The 18,289-nt window shown below is 42.7% G+C and overlaps 1 protein-coding gene across 3 annotated transcripts in view; it reads right to left on the reverse strand.

The window, feature by feature from the left end:
* LOC124035254 (protein BANP-like) overlaps nucleotides 1-18,289 on the reverse strand; it is a 112,448-nt gene that overhangs the window by 54,284 nt on the left and 39,875 nt on the right. For all 3 annotated transcript variants that reach the window (XM_046348711.1, XM_046348703.1, XM_046348719.1), the window contains exons 2-7: nucleotides 16,626-16,704; nucleotides 16,171-16,259; nucleotides 15,650-15,849; nucleotides 15,176-15,277; nucleotides 14,755-14,927; nucleotides 7,973-8,212 (exon numbers count right to left, since the gene is read on the reverse strand). In XM_046348711.1, the coding sequence (XP_046204667.1) occupies nucleotides 7,973-8,212; nucleotides 14,755-14,927; nucleotides 15,176-15,277; nucleotides 15,650-15,849; nucleotides 16,171-16,259; nucleotides 16,626-16,695 (874 nt within the window). In that variant the 5' untranslated portion in view covers nucleotides 16,696-16,704. The remainder of the gene's footprint in view (nucleotides 1-7,972; nucleotides 8,213-14,754; nucleotides 14,928-15,175; nucleotides 15,278-15,649; nucleotides 15,850-16,170; nucleotides 16,260-16,625; nucleotides 16,705-18,289) is intronic.

The raw sequence follows: 18,289 nt of genomic DNA on the forward strand, positions 1-18,289 counted from the left end.
CCTTGTTAAAAGTTAAATAGTGCAATCTTTTATTTCCTTCTTAATGCATTTGAGCCAATCAGATGTGTTGTGTCAAGGTAGGGTGGTATACATAATATATCCCTATTTGGTAAAATACCAAGTCTATATTATGGCAAGAACAGTTCAAATAAGCAAAGAGAAGAGAAACAACAGTCCATCATTACTTTAAGACATGAAGGTCAGTCAATACGGAAAATTAAGTGAGGTCGTAAAAACCATCCAGCGCTATGATGAAACTAGCGCTCATGAGGACTGCCACGGGAAAGGAAGACCCAGAGTTACCTCTGCTGCAAAGAATAAGTTCATTAGAGTTAACTGCGCCTCAGATTGCAGCCCAAATAACTGCTTCACAGAGTTCCAGTGACAGACACAACATCAACTGTTCAGAGGAGACTGCGTGATTCAGGCATTCATGGTCGAATTGCTGCAAAGAAACTACTACACCAATAAGAAGAGACTTGCTTGGGCCAAGAAACCTGTTGACCCGTTTTAAGGTCTTGCTCACATCGGCTACCAAGGGCGTTATCACACAGTTGTTTAGAACAGCTGGTGCTCTCATGCATGCTTCAGCATTGCATGCCTCGAATCGAGCATAAAAAGCATTTAGCTTGTCTGGTAAGTTTGTGTCACTGGGCAGCACGCGGCTGGGTTTTCCTTTGGAGTCTGTAATAGTTTTCAAGCCCTGCTACATCCGACGAGCGTCAGAGCCGATGTAGTATTGACGCTTTGCCAGTTTGATAGTTCGTCTGAGGGTGTAGCGTGATTTCTTATAAGGGTCCGGATTTGTGTCTCACTACTTAAAAGTGGGAGGTCTAGCATTTAGCACGATGTGGATGTTGCCTATAATCCATAGCTTCTGGTTGGGATATGTACGTACGGTCACTGTGGGAACTGTCAATCCACTTATTGAGGAAGCCGATGACCGAGGTGGTATACTCATCAATGCCATTGGATGAAACCCGGAACATATTCCAATCTGTGCTAGAAAAAAAGTCCTGTAGCGTAGCATCCATGTTATCTGACTACTTCCGTATTGAGCGAGTCACTGGTACTTCCTGCTTTAGTTTTTGCTTGTAAGCAGGAATCAGGAGGATATAATTATGGTCAGATATGCCAAATGGGAGGATGAGGGAGAACTTTGTATGCATCTGTGTGTGTGGAGTAAAAGTGGTCCAGAGTTTTTTTCCCTCTGGTTGCACGTGACCTGCTGGTAGAAATTTGGTAAGACGGATTTAAGTTTGCCTGCATTAAAGTCCCCTGGCCACTAGGAACACCCCTTCTGGATGAGCATTTTCTTGTTTGCTTATGGCCTTATACAGCTCGTTGAATGCTGTCTTAGTGGCAGCATCGGTTTGTGGTGCTAAATAGACGGCTACAAATAATATAGATGAGAACTCCCTTGGTAGATAGTGTGGTCTACATTACATTTACATTTAAGTCATTTAGCAGACGCTCTTATCCAGAGCGACTTACAAATTGGTGCATTCACCTTATGACATCCAGTGGAACAGTCACTTTACAATAGTGCATCGAAATCTTAAAGGGGGGGGGGGGGGGGGTGAGAAGGATTACTTATCCTATCCTAGGTATTCCTTAAAGAGGTGGGGTTTCAGGTGTCTCCGGAAGGTGGTGATTGACTCCGCTGTCCTGGCGTCGTGAGGGAGTTTGTTCCACCATTGGGGGGCCAGAGCTTATCATAAGATACTCTAGCTCAGGCAAGCAATACCTTGAGACTTCTTTAAAATTAGACATCGCACACCAGCTGTTATTGACAAATAGACACACATCCCCGCCCCTCGTCTTACTCGACATAGCTTGTCCTGCCGATGCATGGAAAATACCGCCAGCACTATAGTATCCGTGTCGTCGTTGAGTCACGACTCGGTGAAACATAAGATTACAGTTTTTAATGTCTTGTTGGTATGATAATCTTGATCGTAGATCCTCCATTTTATTTTCCAATAATTGCATGTTGGCCAATAGAACAGATGTCAGTGGTGGTTCACTCACTCGCATATGACTTCCGCCCCTTTTTCTCAGTCTTTTCTTCACAAGAATGACGGAGATTTGGGCCCGTTCTGAAAAAGCAGTATATCCTTCTCGTTGGACTCGTTTTGTCCAGTTCGAGGTTGGTGATCGCTGTTCTGATGTACATAAGTTACTTTTGGTCATAAGAGAGACGGTAGCAACAACATTATGTACAAAAGAAGTTTAAAAAAGAAGTTAAACACAAAAAAGAAAAGAAAAATAGCATAGCTGGTTAAGAGCTTGTTAAACAGCTGGTTAAGAGCTTGTTAATCCCCTCCGGCGCCATTATTAAGCTGGTTGAGAACATGGCAAGTGTGCAAAGCTGTCTACTTTGAAGAATCTCAAATATAATATAAATATATAAAATATATTTTGATTTGTTTAACACTTTTTTGGTTACTACATTATTCCGTATGTGTTATTTCATAGTTTTGATGTCTTCACTTTTATTCTACAATGACAAAATAATACAAATAAAGCAAAACACTTGAATGAGTAGGTGTGTCCAAACATTTGACTGGTAGATATATACACATACATGCATGCAAATACACACATTTATACACTACCGTTCAAATGTTTGGGGTCACTTCGAAATGTCCTTGTTTTCAATGAAAACATACATGAAATGAGTTGTAAAATGAATAGGAAACATAATCATAAAATACTTTAAAATTTTTAAATAATAATTGTGTCCTTCAAAATTAGCTTTCGTCAAAGAATCCTCCATATGCAGCAATTACAGCCTTGAAGACCTTTGGCATTGTAGTTGTCAATTTGTTGAGGTAATCTGAGGAGACTTCACCCCATGCTTCCTGAAGCACCTCCCACAAGTTGGATAGGGAGGTGTTCCCACAATAGCTCAATAGAGTTGAGATTTGGTGACTGTGCTGGCCATACCATTATAGACAGAATACCAGCGGACTGCTTCTTCCCTAAATAGTTATTGCATAGTTTGGAGCTGTGCTTTTGATAACTGTCCTGTTCTAGGAGGAAATAGGCTCCAATTAAGCACCGTCCACAGGGTATGGCATGGCATTGAAAAATGGAGTGATAGGCTTCCTTCTTCAAGATCCCTTTTACCCTGTACAAATCTCCCACTTTTACAACCACCAAAGCACCCCCAGACCACCACATTGCTTGACAGATGGCATCAAGCACTCCTCCAGCAAATGTAATTATTTTCTGCGTCTCACAAATGTTTTCCTTTGTGATCCAAACACATCAAACTTTAGTCTGTCCAATACACTTTTTCTCCAATCTTCCTCTGTCCAGTATCTGTGTTCTTTTGCTCATCTTAATCTTTAATTTGTATTGGCCAGTCTGAGATATGGCCTTTTCTTTGCAACTCTGCCTAGAAGGCCAGCATCCCGGAGTCGCCTCTTCACTGTTGACCTTGAGACGGGTGTTTTGCGGGTACTATTTAATGAAGCTGCCAGTTGAGGACTTGTGAGGCATCTGTTTCTCAAACTAGACACTCTAATATACTTGTTCTCTCGCTGTTCTTTGAAGGGAGTAGTACACAGCGTTGTACGAGATCTTCAGTTTCTTGGCAATTTCTCACATGGAATAGCATTAATTTCTCAGAACAAGAATAGACTGACGAGTTTCAGAAGAAAGTCTTTGTTTCTGGCCATTTCAAGCCTGTATCGAACCCACAGATGCTGATGCTCCAGATACTCAACTAGTCTAAAGGACAGTTTTATTGCTTCTTTAAATCAGCACAACAGTTTCCAGAGGTGCTAACATTATTGCAAAATAGTTTTCTAATGATCAATTAGCCTTTTAAAATGATAAACTTGGATTAGCTAACACAACGTGCCATTGGAACACAGGAGTGATGGTTACTGATAATGTGCCTCTGTTAGCCTATGTAGATATTCCATTAACAATCAGCCGATAAGACAGCTATCTGAATAGACCTATCGGCACCCCACTACACGGCACCCCACTAATCCTACAGACGGAAGCTTGATACCGATGGCCCGGCTAGCTGTCTAAATTTGCCGTGACCCCAACCAACCTCACTACTCACTGGACCCTTTTGATCACTCGACTAAGCATGCCTCTCCTTAATGTCAATATGTCTTGTCCATTGCTGTTCTGGTTAGTGTTATTGGCTTATTTCACTGTAGAGCTTCTAGTCCTGTTCACTATACCTTATCCAACCTATTAGTTCCACCACCCACATATGCGATGACATCTCCTGGTTTCAATGATGTTTCTAGAGACAATATCTCTCATATAATCACTCAATACCTAGGTTTACCTCCACTGTATTCACATCCTACCATACCTTTGTCTGTACATTATACCTTGAAGCTATTTTATCGCCCCCAGAAACCTCCTTTTACTCTCTGTTCCAGACGTTCTAGACGACCAATTCTTATTGCTTTTAGCCGTACCCTTATCCTACTCCTCCTCTGGAGATGTAGAGATGAATCCAGGCCCTGTAGTGCCTAGCTCCACTCCTATTCCCCAGGCGCTCTCTTTTGATGACTTCTGTAACCGTAATAACCTTGGTTTCATGCATGTTAACATTAGAAGCCTCCTCCCTAAATTTGTTTTATTCACTGCTTTAGCACACTCTGCCAACCCGGATGTTCTAGCTGTGTCTGAATCCTGGCTTAGGGGGAAGAAAAAATCAGACATTTTCATCCCAAACTACAACATTTTCAGACAAGATAGAACTGCCAAAGGGGGCGGTGTTGCAATCTACTGCAAAGATAGCCTGCAGAGTTCTGTCCTACTATCCAGGTCTGTACCCAAACAATTTGAACTTCTACTTTTAAAAATCCACCTCTCTAAAAACAAGTCTCTCACTGTTGCCGCCTGCTATAGACCACCCTCTGCCTCCAGCTGTGCTCTGGACACCATAAGTGAATTGATTGCCCACCATCTATCTTCAGAGCTCGTGCTGCTAGGCGACCTAAACTGGAACATGCTTAACACCCCAGCCATCCTACAATCTAAGCTTGATGCCCTCAATCTCACACAAATGATCAATGAACCTACCAGGTACCTCCCCAAAGCCTTAAACACGGGCACCCTCATAGATATCATCCTAATCAACTTGCCCTCTAAATACACATCTGCAGTCTTCAACAAAGATCTCAGCCTTATTGCCTGCATCCATAATGGGTCAGCGGTCAAACAACCTCCACTCATCACTGTCAAACGTTCCCTGAGACAATTCAGCGAGCAGGCCTTTCTAATCGACCTGGCCGGGGTATCCTGGAAGGATATTGATATCATCCAATCAGTAGAGGATGCCTGTTTTTTTTTTATGCCTTACTAACCATCTTAAATAAGCATGCCCCACTCAAGAAATTTAGAACCAGGAACAGATATAGCCCTTGGTTTAACCAGACCTGACTGCACTTAACCAACACAAAAACATCCTATGGCGTTCTGCATTAGCATCGAACAGCCCCCGTGATATGCAGCTGTTCAGGGAAGCTAGAAACCATTATACACAGGCAGTTAGAAAAGCCAAGGCTAGCTTTTTCAAGCACAAATGTGCTTCCTGCAACACTAACTCTCCTCCCAGCTGCCCACGGCACTGAAGATAGGAAACACTGTCACCACTGATAAAACCACCATAATTGAGAATTTCAATAAGTATTTTTCTACGGCTGGCCATGCTTTCCACCTGGCTACTCCTACCCCAGTCAACAGCACTGCATCCCCCACTCGCCCAAGACTTCCCCATTTCTCCTTCTCCCAAATCCAGTCAGCTGATGTTCTGAAAGAGCTGCAAAATCTGGACCCCTACAAATCAGCCGGGCTAGACAATTTGGACCCTTTCTTTCAAAAATGATCTGCCGAAATTGTTGCCACCCCTATTACTAGCCTGTTCAACCTCTCTTTCGTGTCGTCTGAGATTCCCAAAGATTGGAAAGCAGCTGCGGTCATCCCCCTCTTCAAAGTGGGGGACACTCTTGACCCAAACTGCTACAGACCTATATCTATCCTACCCTGCCTTTCTAAGGTCTTCAAAAGCCAAGTCAACAAACAGATTACCGACCATTTTGAATCTCACCATACCTTCTCTGCTATGCAATGCAATCTGGTTTCAGAGCTGGTCATGGGTGCACCTCAACAACGCTCAAGGTCCTAAACGATATCTTAACCGCCATCGATAAGAAACATTACTGTGCAGCCGTATTCATTGATCTGGCCAAGGCTTTCGACTCTGTCAATCACCACATCCTCATCGGCAGACTCGACAGCCTTGGTTTCTCAAATGATTGCCTCGCCTGGTTCACCAACTACTTCTCTGATAGAGTTCAGTGTGTCAAATCGGAGGGTCTGCTGTCTGGACCTCTGGCAGTCTCTATGGGGGTGCCACAGGGTTCAATTCTTGGACCAACTCTCTTCTCTGTATACATCAATGATGTCGCTCTTGCTGCTGGTGAGTCTCTGATCCACCTCTACGCAGATGACACCATTCTGTACACTTCTGGCCCTTCTTTGGACACTGTGTTAACAACCCTCCAGGCAAGCTTCAATGCCATACAACTCTCCTTCCGTGGCCTCCAATTGCTCTTAAATACAAGTAAAACTAAATGCATGCTCTTCAACTGATTGCTGCATGCACCTGCCCGCCTGTCCAACATCACTACTCTTGACGGCTCTGTCTTAGAACTACAAATACCTAGGTGTCTGGTTAGACTGTAAACTCTCCTTCCAGACCCACATCAAACATCTCCAATCCAAAGTTAAATCTAGAATTGGCTTCCTATTTCGCAACAAAGCAACCTTCACTCATGCTGCCAAACATACCCGTGTAAAACTGACCATCCTACCAATCCTCAACTTCGGCGATGTCATTTACAAAATAGCCTCCAATACCCTACTCAACAAATTGGATGCAGTCTATCACAGTGCAATCCGTTTTGTCACCAAAGCCCCATATACTACCCACAATTGCGACCTGTACGCTCTCGTTGGCTGGCCCTCGCTTCATATTCGTCGCCAACCCCACTGGCTCCATGTCATCTACAAGACCCTGCTAGGTAAAGTCCTCCCTTATCTCAGCTCGCTGGTCACCATAGCATCACCCACCTGTAGAACACGCTCCAGCAGGTATATCTCTCTGGTCACCCCCAAAACCAATTCTTTCTTTGGCCGCCTCTCCTTCCAGTTCTCTGCTGCCAATGACTAGAACAAACTACAAAAGTCTCTGAAACTGGAAACACTTGTCTCCCTCACTAGCTTTAAGCACCAGCTGTCAGAGCAGCTCACAGATTACTGCACCTGTACATAGCCCACCTATAATTTAGCCCAAACAACTACCTCTTTCCCTACTGTATTTATTTTATTTATTTATTTTGCTCCTTTGCACCCCATTATTTTTATTTCTACTTTGCACTTTCTTCCACTGCAAATCTACCATTCCAGTGTTTTACTTGCTATATTGTATTTACTTTGCCACCATGGCCTTTTTTTGCCTTTACCTCCCTTATCTCACCTCATTTGCTCACATCGTATATAGACTTGTTTATACTGTATTATTGACTGTATGTTTGTTTTACTCCATGTGTAACTCTGTCGTTGTATGTGTCAAACTGCTTTGCTTTATCTTGGCCAGGTCTCAATTGTAAATGAGAACTTGTTCTCAACTTGCCTACCTGGTTAAATAAAGGTGAAATAAAATTTCTAAACAATTTGATATTATTTTAAAATGGACAAAAAATGTTGCTTTTCTTTCAAAAACAAGGACATTTCTAAGTGACACCAAACTTCTGAACGGTTGTGTATGTATGTATATATATATATATATTTTTTTGTAATACTTAAAAAGGGGTCTTCAAAATTCAAATAGCTAAATGACCCTTGGTATGACCCCCCGCACCAGCTTAGTCTGTACAGGGTTAAACAGCAGTGTGAATATTGGAGTGAATAGTTGTGCGTGACTCACAGCGTACTCCATAGATCATGAGTGGGTCCAGCTGCTTTTTGCCGTGTTTGCCCTGGCCTGACAGGTTGGAGATAGCCTGCACCTCACGGTGGAATAGGTAGTCCAGCAGTGTCAGTGCCATCTTCTCTGCCGTGCGGCAGTTGGTGCTGATGTGGAGCATGTCGCCCGGCGACACCGGGCAGCGCACGCGCATCTCTGCATTGTTCTCGTCGCCAAGCCACGTACCTGCTGGGTAGTCATCTATAAAGAAAGAGGGGGCATGGGTGGGAGAATAATGGTAATGATAAAACCCCTAAAGCTGCTCCCAGCCTGTTGTATGTGTGGGTCTGTTTCTATACGAAAAAACACACACACACCACAGTTCATAAGTTTGAGGTCCCTCTGAAATGTTCTTGTTTTTGGAAGAAAAGCACATTTTTGTCCACTGATTTTATTGAAAGTTCCACTGGATGTCATAAGGTGAATGCACCAATTTGTAAGTCGCTCTGGATAAGAGCGTCTGCTAAATGACTTAAATGTAAATGTAAATACAGTGTGGACATTGTTAATGTTGTAAATTAATATCGTAGCTGGAAACGGCAGATTATTAATGGAATATCTACATAGGCGTACAGAGGCACATTATCAGCAACCATCACTCCTGTGTTCCAATGGCATGTTGTCTTAACTAATCCAAGTTTAATCATTGTAAAAGCTAATTGATCATGAGAAAACCCTTTTGCAATTATGTTAGCACAGCTGAAAACTGTTGTGCTGATTTAAAGAAGCAATAAAACAGGCCTTCTTTAGACTATTTGAGTATCTGGAGCATCAGCATTTGTGAGTTTGATAACAGGCTCAAAATGGCCAGAAACAAAGAACTTTCTTCTGAAACTCGTCAGCCTATTATTGTTCTGACAAATGAAGGCTATTCCATGCGAGAAATTACCAAGAAACTGAAGATATCGTACAACGCTGCGTAATGGGAGTGGGAGGCCCCAGTGCACAAGAGGACAAGTAAATTAGTGTCTAGTTTGAGAAACAGACGCCTCACAAGTCCTCAACTGGCAGCTTCATTAAGTGTGTAACCAGTAATGCCTTTTCTAGATACAATAGTAATTTACAACATTAACAATATCTATACTGTATTTCTGACCAATTTGATGTTAATTTTAAAAATTGACAAAAAATGTGCTTTCCTTTAAAAAAAAAAAAAGAGGACATTTCTCAGTGACCCCAAAATTTTGAACGGTAGTATATACAGATGAAGTCGGAAGATCACATACACATATGTTGGAGTCATTAAAACTTGTTTTTAAACCACTCCACAAATTTCTTGTTAACAAACTATAGTTTTGGCAAGTCGGTTAGGACATCTACTTTGCGCATGACAAGTAATTTTTCAAACAATTGTTTACAGACAGATTATTTCACTTACAATTAAATGTATCATAATTTCAGTGTGTCAGAAGTTTACATACACTAAGTTGACTGTGCCTTTACACAGCTTGGAAAATTCCTGAAAATTATGTCATGGTTTTAGAAGCTTCTGATAGGCTAATTGACATCATTTGAGTCAATTGGAGGTGTACCTGTGGATGTATTTCAAAGCCTTTACTTCAAACTCAGTACCTCTATGCTTGACATCATGGGAAAATCAAAATAAATTCACCAAGACCTCAGAAAAACAATTGTAGACCTCCACAAGTCTGGTTCATCCTTGGGAGCAATTTCCAAACGCCTGAAGATACCAAACAATAGTACGCAAGTATAAACACCATGGGACCACACAACCGTCATAACACTCAGGAAGGAGACGGGCTCTGTCTCTTAGAGATGAACGCAGTTTGGTGCAAAAAGTGCAAATCAATCTCAGAACAACAGCAAAGGACCTTGTGAAGATGCTGGAGGAAACAGGTACAAAAGTATCTATATCCACAGTAAAACAAGTCCTATATTGACAACCTGAAAGGCCGCTCAGCAAGGAAGAAGCCACTGCTCCAAAAATGATGTGGATATATTGAAGCAACATCTCAAGACATCAGTCAGGAAGTTAAAGCTTGGTCGCAAATGGGTCTTCCAAATGGACAATGACCCCAAGCATACTTCCAAAGTTGTGACAAAATGGCTTAAGGACAACAAAGTCAAGATATTAGAATGGCCATTACAAAGCCATGACCTCAATCCCATAGAAACTTTGTGAGCAGAACTGAAAAAGCGTGTGCTGCGAGCAGGAGGCCTAAAAACCTGACTCCGTTACACCAGCTCTGTTAGGAAGAATGGGCCAAAATTCACCCAACTTACTGTGGGAAGCATGTCGAAGGCTGCCCGAAACGTTTGACCCGAATTAAACCATTTAAAGGCAAGGCGACCAAATACTAATTGAGTGTATGTAAACTTCTGACCCACTGGGAATGTGAATGTGGAAAGTGATGAAAGAAATAAAAGCTGAAATAAATCACTCTACTATTATTCTGACATTTCACATTCTTAAAATAAAGTGTTGATCCGAACTGACCTAAGACAGGGAATTGTTACTAGGATTAAATGTCAGGAATTATGAAAAACTGAGTTTAAAAGTATTTGGCTAAGGTGTTTGTAAACTTCCGACTTCAACTGACTGACTGTATAGTGTATAGTATATATGGTACCAGTCAAATGTTTGGACACACCTACTCATTCAAGGGTTTTTCTTTATTTGTACAATTTTCTACATTGTAGAGTAATAGTGAAGACATCAAAACTACAAAATAACACATATGGAATCATGTAGTAACCAAAAAAGTGTTAAACAAATCCACATATACTTGATATTTCTCAAAGTAGTCATCCTTTGCCTCAATGACAGCTTTGCACACTCATTCCCTCAACCAGATTCACGAGGTAGTCACCTGGAATGCATTTCAATTAAAAGGTGTGCCTTCTTAACAGTTAATTTGTGGAATTTCTTTCCTTTTTAATGTGTTTAAGCCAATCAGTTGTGTTGTGACAAGGTAGGGGTGGTATACAGAATATTGCTCTATTTGGTAAAAGACAAAGTTCATATTATGGCAAGAACAGCTCAAATAAGCTAAGAGAAACAACAGTCCATCATTACTTTAAGACATGAAGGTCAGTCAATACAGAAAATGTCAAGGACTTTAAGTTTCTTCAAGTGTAGTCGCAAAAACCATCCTCCCATGAGGACAGCCACAGGAATTGATGACCCAGAGTTACATCTGCTGCAGAGGATACGTTCATTAGAGTTACCAGCCTCAAATTGCAGCCCAAACAAATGTTTCACAGAGTTCAAATAACAGACACATCTCAACATCAACTGTACAGAGGAGATTGTGTGAATCAGGCCTTCATGGTCGAATTGCTGCAAATAAACCACTACTAAAAGGACACCAATAAGAAGAAGAGACTTGCTTGGGCCAAGAAACACGAGCAATGGACATTAGACCGGTGGAAATATGTCCTTTGGTCCAAATGTGAGATTTTTGGTTCCAACCGCTGTGTCTTTGTGAGACACAGAGTAGGTAAACGGATTATCTCTGCATGTGTGGTCCCCACCATGAATCATGGAGGAGGAGGTGTGATGGTGCTTTGTTGGTGACACTGTCTGTGATTTATTTAGAATTCAAGTCACATGGCTACCACAGCATTTTGCAGCGATACGCCATCCCATTTGGTTTGCGCTTAGTGGGACTATCATTTGTTTTTTATAGGGACAACGATCCAACACACCTAGAGGCTGTGTAAGGGTTATTTTACCAAGAAGGAGAGTGATGAGTGCTGTATCAGATGACCTGTCCACCACAATCACCCGAGCGCAACCCAATTGAGATGGTTTGGGATGAGATGGACCACAGAGTGGAGGAAAAGCAGCCAACAAGTGCTCAGCAACTCCTTCCAGACTGTTGGAAAAGCATTCCAGGTGAAGCTGGTTGAGAGAATGCCAAGCGTGTGCAAAGCTGTCATCAAGGCTACGGGTGGTACTTTGAAGAATCAAAAATATATTTAGATTTGTCCAACACTTTTTTGGTTACGACATGATTTCATGTGTTATCTCATAGTTTTGATGTCTTCACTATTATTCTACAATGTAGAAAATAGTCCAAATAAAGAAAAACCCTGGAATGAGTAGGTGTCCAAACTTTTGACTGGTACTGGTACTGTCTGTCTGTATCAGGGAGAGCAGCTGTAATATATCAAACACCTCTTCATGTGTGAGGGTTTTTGGGCTCAATGTTTTATGAATATGTATTTTTGTAGTCTTCCTATATACACAGATCCCACAGCACATGCACTGAAACTTCATAGGCCTACACCTTCCTAATCTCTGATTTGCTGATACCACAGCACAGCCTTCTGGTGAGCATCAAGACTACACCGGCATGCAGTTCTGGAGGTAATTATGAGCGTTGTTGTGACATTCTAAAACATTAGCATGACACCTCCATGGAGCATTACAGAGTTCAACAAGGAACCTATCAGTGAAACAACCGACTGCCTATTTTAAATCTATATAAAGAGTAGTAACCTGAGAGCTCACTTTGTCTATGGAGAGGTGTGGAGAGGCAGACAGCTGACAGTGACATTGAGAGTAAAATTCAAGGAAGTCGAAGGATCACGCACACACACCCAGGCATGCATGTTTCCTTTTTAAGAAAAACATGGTGCCCTTTGGCTAATGCTGACTAAAACACATTGTCATGGAAACTCACATCTGCAAATGAATGAATGTATGCCAAAATAGATGTATTTGATGCTAACGAAGGAACTCCAAGAAACCACTCAAAACAGCCCAAACAACAATAACAAAAACAACAGCATGCGCTGCAGTCAGAAAGCTTTCCTCTCCTCAGGCTTCTCCATGACCACCGGGAAAGCCACTGAGTCCCGACAGAGTGAGACATCATCCTCGAGGACTTCAAAACAGTCCGAGTGAGACAATAGCTACCAAAGATGCCTCGCCACAGATGTCTATGCTGGTAATGATAAAGAGTGAAACATCCCAACACAGCACCATTATACACCAAGACAGGTGGTAGTCGTGGATGCAAAGAGTCAATATTTGCAGTGTTGACCCTTTTTCAAGACCTCTGCAATCCACCCTGGCATGCTGTCAATTAACTTCTGGGCCACATGCTGACTGATGGCACCCCATTCTTGCATAATCTATGCTTGGACTTCGTCAGAATTTCTGGGGGTTTGTTTGTCCACCCGCCTCTTGAGGATTGACCACAAGTTCTCAATGGGATTGAGGTCTGGGGAGTTTCCTGGCCATGGACCCAAAATATCGATGTTTTGTTCCCCGAGCCACTTAGTTATCACTTTTGCCTTATGGCAAGGTGCTCCATCATGCTGGAAAAGGCATTGTTCGTCACTAAACTGTTCCTGGATGGTTGGGAGAAGTTGCTCTCAGAGGATGTGTTGGTACCATTCTTTATTCATGGCTGTGTTCTTCGGAAAAATTGTGATTGAGCCCACTCCCTTGGCTGAGAACCAACCCCACACATGAATGGTCTCAGGATGCTTTACCTTTGGCATGACACAGGACTGATGGTAGCGTTCACCTTGTCTTCTCTAGACAAACTTTTTTTTCGGATGCCCCAAACAATCGGAAAGGGGATTCATCAGAGAAAATGACTTTACCCCAGTCCTCAGCAGTCCAATCCCTGTACCTTTTGTAGAATATCAGTCTGTCCCTGATGTTTTTCCTGGAGAAAAGTGGCTTCTTTGCTGCCCTTCTTGACACCAGGCCATCCTCCAGAAGTCTTCTCCTCACTGTGTATGCAGATGCACTCACAACTGCCTGCTGCCATTCCTGAGCAAGCTCTATACTGGTGGTGCCCCGATCCCGCAGCTGAATCAACTTTAGGAGACGGTCCTGGCGCTTGCTGGACTTTCTTGGGCGCCCTGAAGCCTTCTTCACAACAATTGAACCACTCTCCTCGAAGTTCTTGATGATCCGATAAATGGTTGATTTAGGTGCAATCTTATTGGCAGCAATATCCTTGCCTGTGAAGCCCTTTTTGTGCAAAGCAATGATGACGGCACGTGTTTCCTTGCAGGTAACCATGTTTGACCGAGGAAGAACAAAGATTCAAGCACCACCCTCCTTTTGAAGCTTCCAGTCTGTTATTCGAACTCAATCAGCATGACAGAGTGATCTCCAGACTTGTCCTCGTCAACACTCACACCTGTGTCAATGAGAGAATCACTGACATGATGTCAGCTGGTCTTTTGTGGCAGGGCTGAAATGCAGTGGAAATTATTTGTTGGGATTCAGTTCATTTGCATGGCAAAGAGGGACTTTGAAATGAATTGCAATTCATCTGATCACTCTTCATAACATTCTGGAGTATATGCAAATTGCCATCATACAAACTGAGGCAGCAGAATTTGTGAAAATTAATATTTGTGTCATTCTCAAAACTTTTGGCCACGACTGTGCTATTTGGGCGTTAAGCAAGAAGTAGGATTCACATTGATAAACAGTTCAGCGAGTGACTTGTTTCTTTACACTATTTAAGCCATGTTTGGGACATGCATGTGTTTCTCAAAGCAAATCCATTTTTATTGGTCACATACACATGGTTAGCAGCTGTTAATGCGAGTGTAGCGAAATGCTTGTGCTTCTATTTCCGACCATACACTAATATCTAACACATAATCTAACAATTTCACAACAACTACCTTATACATACAAGTGTAAAGGAATGAATAAGAATATGTACATATAAATATATGGATGTGTTTGTGTGTGTGTTTCTTGGTTTCTGTGTATGTGTGCATGTATTCTGACAGGGCCGTACCCTCTGAGTTGAGGGTGATGAGGGTGACGTTCTGGGTGCTCTGGGCGTTGTTGGTCTGGCCGCTGTTGGACACAGAGTCACTGGCCTCTGAACCGCTCTCCTGGTCCTCCTGGCTGTCCTCCGGCGCCGGCACCTTCACGAGGAACGTGTTCTGCCTCCGCCCGCCCACCGTGCTGACGGATCACACACAGGCTGAGTTACAGCCCCGTATCAACACAGGGACGTGAGCCGAGCTCATATGTGTTCCATTGTGTTCTGTGTGAGCCACTAAACTCTGCAGGGTTCAGAGTACCATTGTTTTATGAGGGTTCTGTGTTGAACAAACTTTAGTGGGGATCAGTTTCATGCACAACAGTGTTTGTTCTATACTCAATTGTACATTCTGCATGATGACAGAAGAAAACAGGTATCAGTCACTCACTTGCTGAGGAGGTTCTCCAGGGAATCTGCCCCTCGAGTTACTGGCTCCTCCTGGCCCTTCGGTCGATCTTGGCTCACTATCACATTGGTCTGTGGAACAACACTGCAGGGGCAGACAGGGAGTTCTTCAGTGTCTAATATCTCAACAGGCTCCAGTGTCAAATTGTGTTCATGGGAATAGGTGCTACTCTAGCTATTCTACTCTAGCACTCACTTGTAAGAGAATGAGTACTACGCCACAACTCCCTAACCCTCAAAGCACCAATCAAACAGTGTCATCATCCCCCAGTCTAAGTCCCAGCATTTTATCCCACCACAATCCTCAGTCCTAACCAGGGTCGTGTTCATTAGGCACCAAGCGGAATAAAACGACAGGGAAAGACTACCCGAACTTGTCCAATAACTTGTCTGTTGCAAAAATGTGTGCTACGGTGTGCCCTAATGAGTATGGGCCCAGGTGCAAACCTCAACCTACCAACGCACTTTATTCCAGGTCTGGGTGGCACCCAGAGGGGAGCCGGCCACCATGGGGACCTGGATGGGCGCCTGGTTCTTGTTGACCACAGCATCCAGCTTCCTCTCCAGGGCCCGGCACGTCGCCTCCACCATCTGCAGCTTAGCCTCCATGTTGTCCAGACGCTGGCAGATCGTCTGGCTAATGGAGTACAACAAGGTCTGGAGAGAGGGAGGGAGAGAGGAAGAGGGAAAGAGGCAGAGGGAAAGACAGTTTATTGTGTGTGTGTAAGAAAAGGTGGGTGCTACATGTTACACATTGGTGGTTGATGAAGTGAGCTCCCCTTTTACAATGCAGAGCTTAGAGACCTTGTAAAAATCACTAAAGTAGGCCTTTATAAATGCAATTTATGCTTTATTTTCAGAGGACAAACAAGCTGGCATGCTCACATGACTGATTCAGCTTGTAAGTACATACTGAATCCAATCACTCACAGCAAGGTGAGTATACCCACGACCACGATGTAGTGCAGGAGTAACTACCTTTAGAGATGCGTCTTGGGAGCTGTTGTCCACCCTTGGCCTTTTCCTGTCAGGCTTGTCATCACAATCTTCATGATTGTCCAAAACATCTAAAACAAATCCCAAATGCAGTCAAGCACAGTAAAACATATACACGATCATGAAAAAAACTACCAGATGCACTGTTGACGCTTATAAGTAGCTCTTCCAAATCAAGCGATGTAACCAAATGTACACAAATGGTTCATAGCTACCATGAAGATAAAACAACTTAAGCCAGAAGTAAAGCTGAACCATTAGCCAGTCAGTGGTCCTTTACAATATAGGCAAATGATTATAAAGAGACAACTTCAGAGGGATGAGCATTACATTTATCTTGAGCCAGCAATTTCCCCCTAATTGTTTTCCTGATCAGGTCACATGGCCCTGGTTATGGTGATCAGACAGAGTTTTGTGGTCTTTAATAAAGATCTTACCAGTCTGGTCGCCTTGGCCCAAGTCCTCCACTGCTATCTGTACCATCTCTGCCAAATCTTGGTCCGACATCACTCAGACCTGTAAATCCAGAGAGCCACAAAACAAATCATTATTGCAAATAAAAGAGAATTGACATTCTCAGGCTGTTCAACCTCAACATCAGTGAACTTATCACTGACAGTAATAAGCAAACAAAACAAAGGGGCTTGTTTTAAAAGAGAACAAACCACAGGTTGTGCCTTTTATTTACCTGGACCTCTTGATTCAAGAATGAGTTATTTAACAAGTTTGGCAGACACCACCCCTTACTGCATTGACCCCATCTTGCACTGACTAAATCACATTCACACAAACGCATAACACACACACACATGCTCATAGATGCCGCAGACATACACACAGTAAACATAGTGTCGCTACCCTGTTCTTCATTTTACTCTTATAATCATCTATCCTGATGCCTAGTCACTTTACGCTTGCTTATATGTACAGTTGAATTCAGAAGTTTACATACACTTAGGTTGGAGTCATTAAAACTCATTTTTCAACCACTCCACAAATTTCTTGTTACCAAACTATAGTTTTGGCAAATCGGTTGGGACATCTACTTTGTGCATGACACAAGTCATTTTTCCAACAATTGTTTACAGACAGATTATTTCACTTATAATTCACTGTATCACAATTCCAGTGGGTCAGAAGTTTACATACACTAGGTTGACTGTGCTTTTAAACAGCTTGGAAAATTCCAGAAAATTATGTAATGGCTTTAGAAGCTTCGGATAGGCTAATTGATACCATTTGAGTCAATTGGGGGTGTACCTGTGGATGTATTTCAAGGCCTACACTGCCTCTTTGCTTGACATCATGGGAAAATCAAAAGAAATCAGCCAAGATCTCAGGGGGAAAAAAATTTGACCTCCACAAGTCTGGTTCATCCTTGGGAGCAATTTCCAAACGCCTGAAGGTACCACGTTCATCTGTACAAACAATAGTACGCAAGTATAAACACCATGGGACCACGCAGCCGTCATACCTCTCAGGAAGGAGACACGTTCTGTCTCCTAGAGATGTGGTCCGAAAAGTGCAAGGAAGAAGCCACTGCTCCAAAACCGCCATAAAAAAGCCAGACTACGGTTTGCAACTGCACATGGGGACAAATATTGTACTATTTGGAAAAATGTCCTCTGGTCTGAAGAAAAAAACAATGCTTCAGGAGGGACTGGTGCACCTCACAAAATTGATGGCATCATGAGGTAGGAAAATTATGTGGATAGTGAAGCAACATCTCAAGACATCAGTCAGGAAGTTAAATCTTGGTCACCAATGGGTCTTCCAAATGGACAATGACCCCAAGTATACTTCCAAAGTTGTGACAAAATAGCTTAAGGACAACAAAGTCAAGGTATTGGAATGGCCATCACAAAGCCTGACCTCAATCCTATAGAAAATTTGTGGGCAGAACTGAAAAAGCGTGTGCGAGCAAGGAGCCTACTACAAACCTGACTCCGTTACACCAGCTCTGTCAGGAGGAATGGGCCAAAATTCACCCAACTTACCGTGGGAAGCATGTGGAAGGATACCCAAAACATTTGACCCAAATTAAACAATTTAAAGGCAATGCTACCAAATACTGATTGAGTGTATGTAAACTTCTGACCCA

Source organism: Oncorhynchus gorbuscha, linkage group LG01 (assembly GCF_021184085.1).
Source record: "Oncorhynchus gorbuscha isolate QuinsamMale2020 ecotype Even-year linkage group LG01, OgorEven_v1.0, whole genome shotgun sequence".
Lineage (NCBI taxonomy): Eukaryota > Metazoa > Chordata > Actinopteri > Salmoniformes > Salmonidae > Oncorhynchus > Oncorhynchus gorbuscha.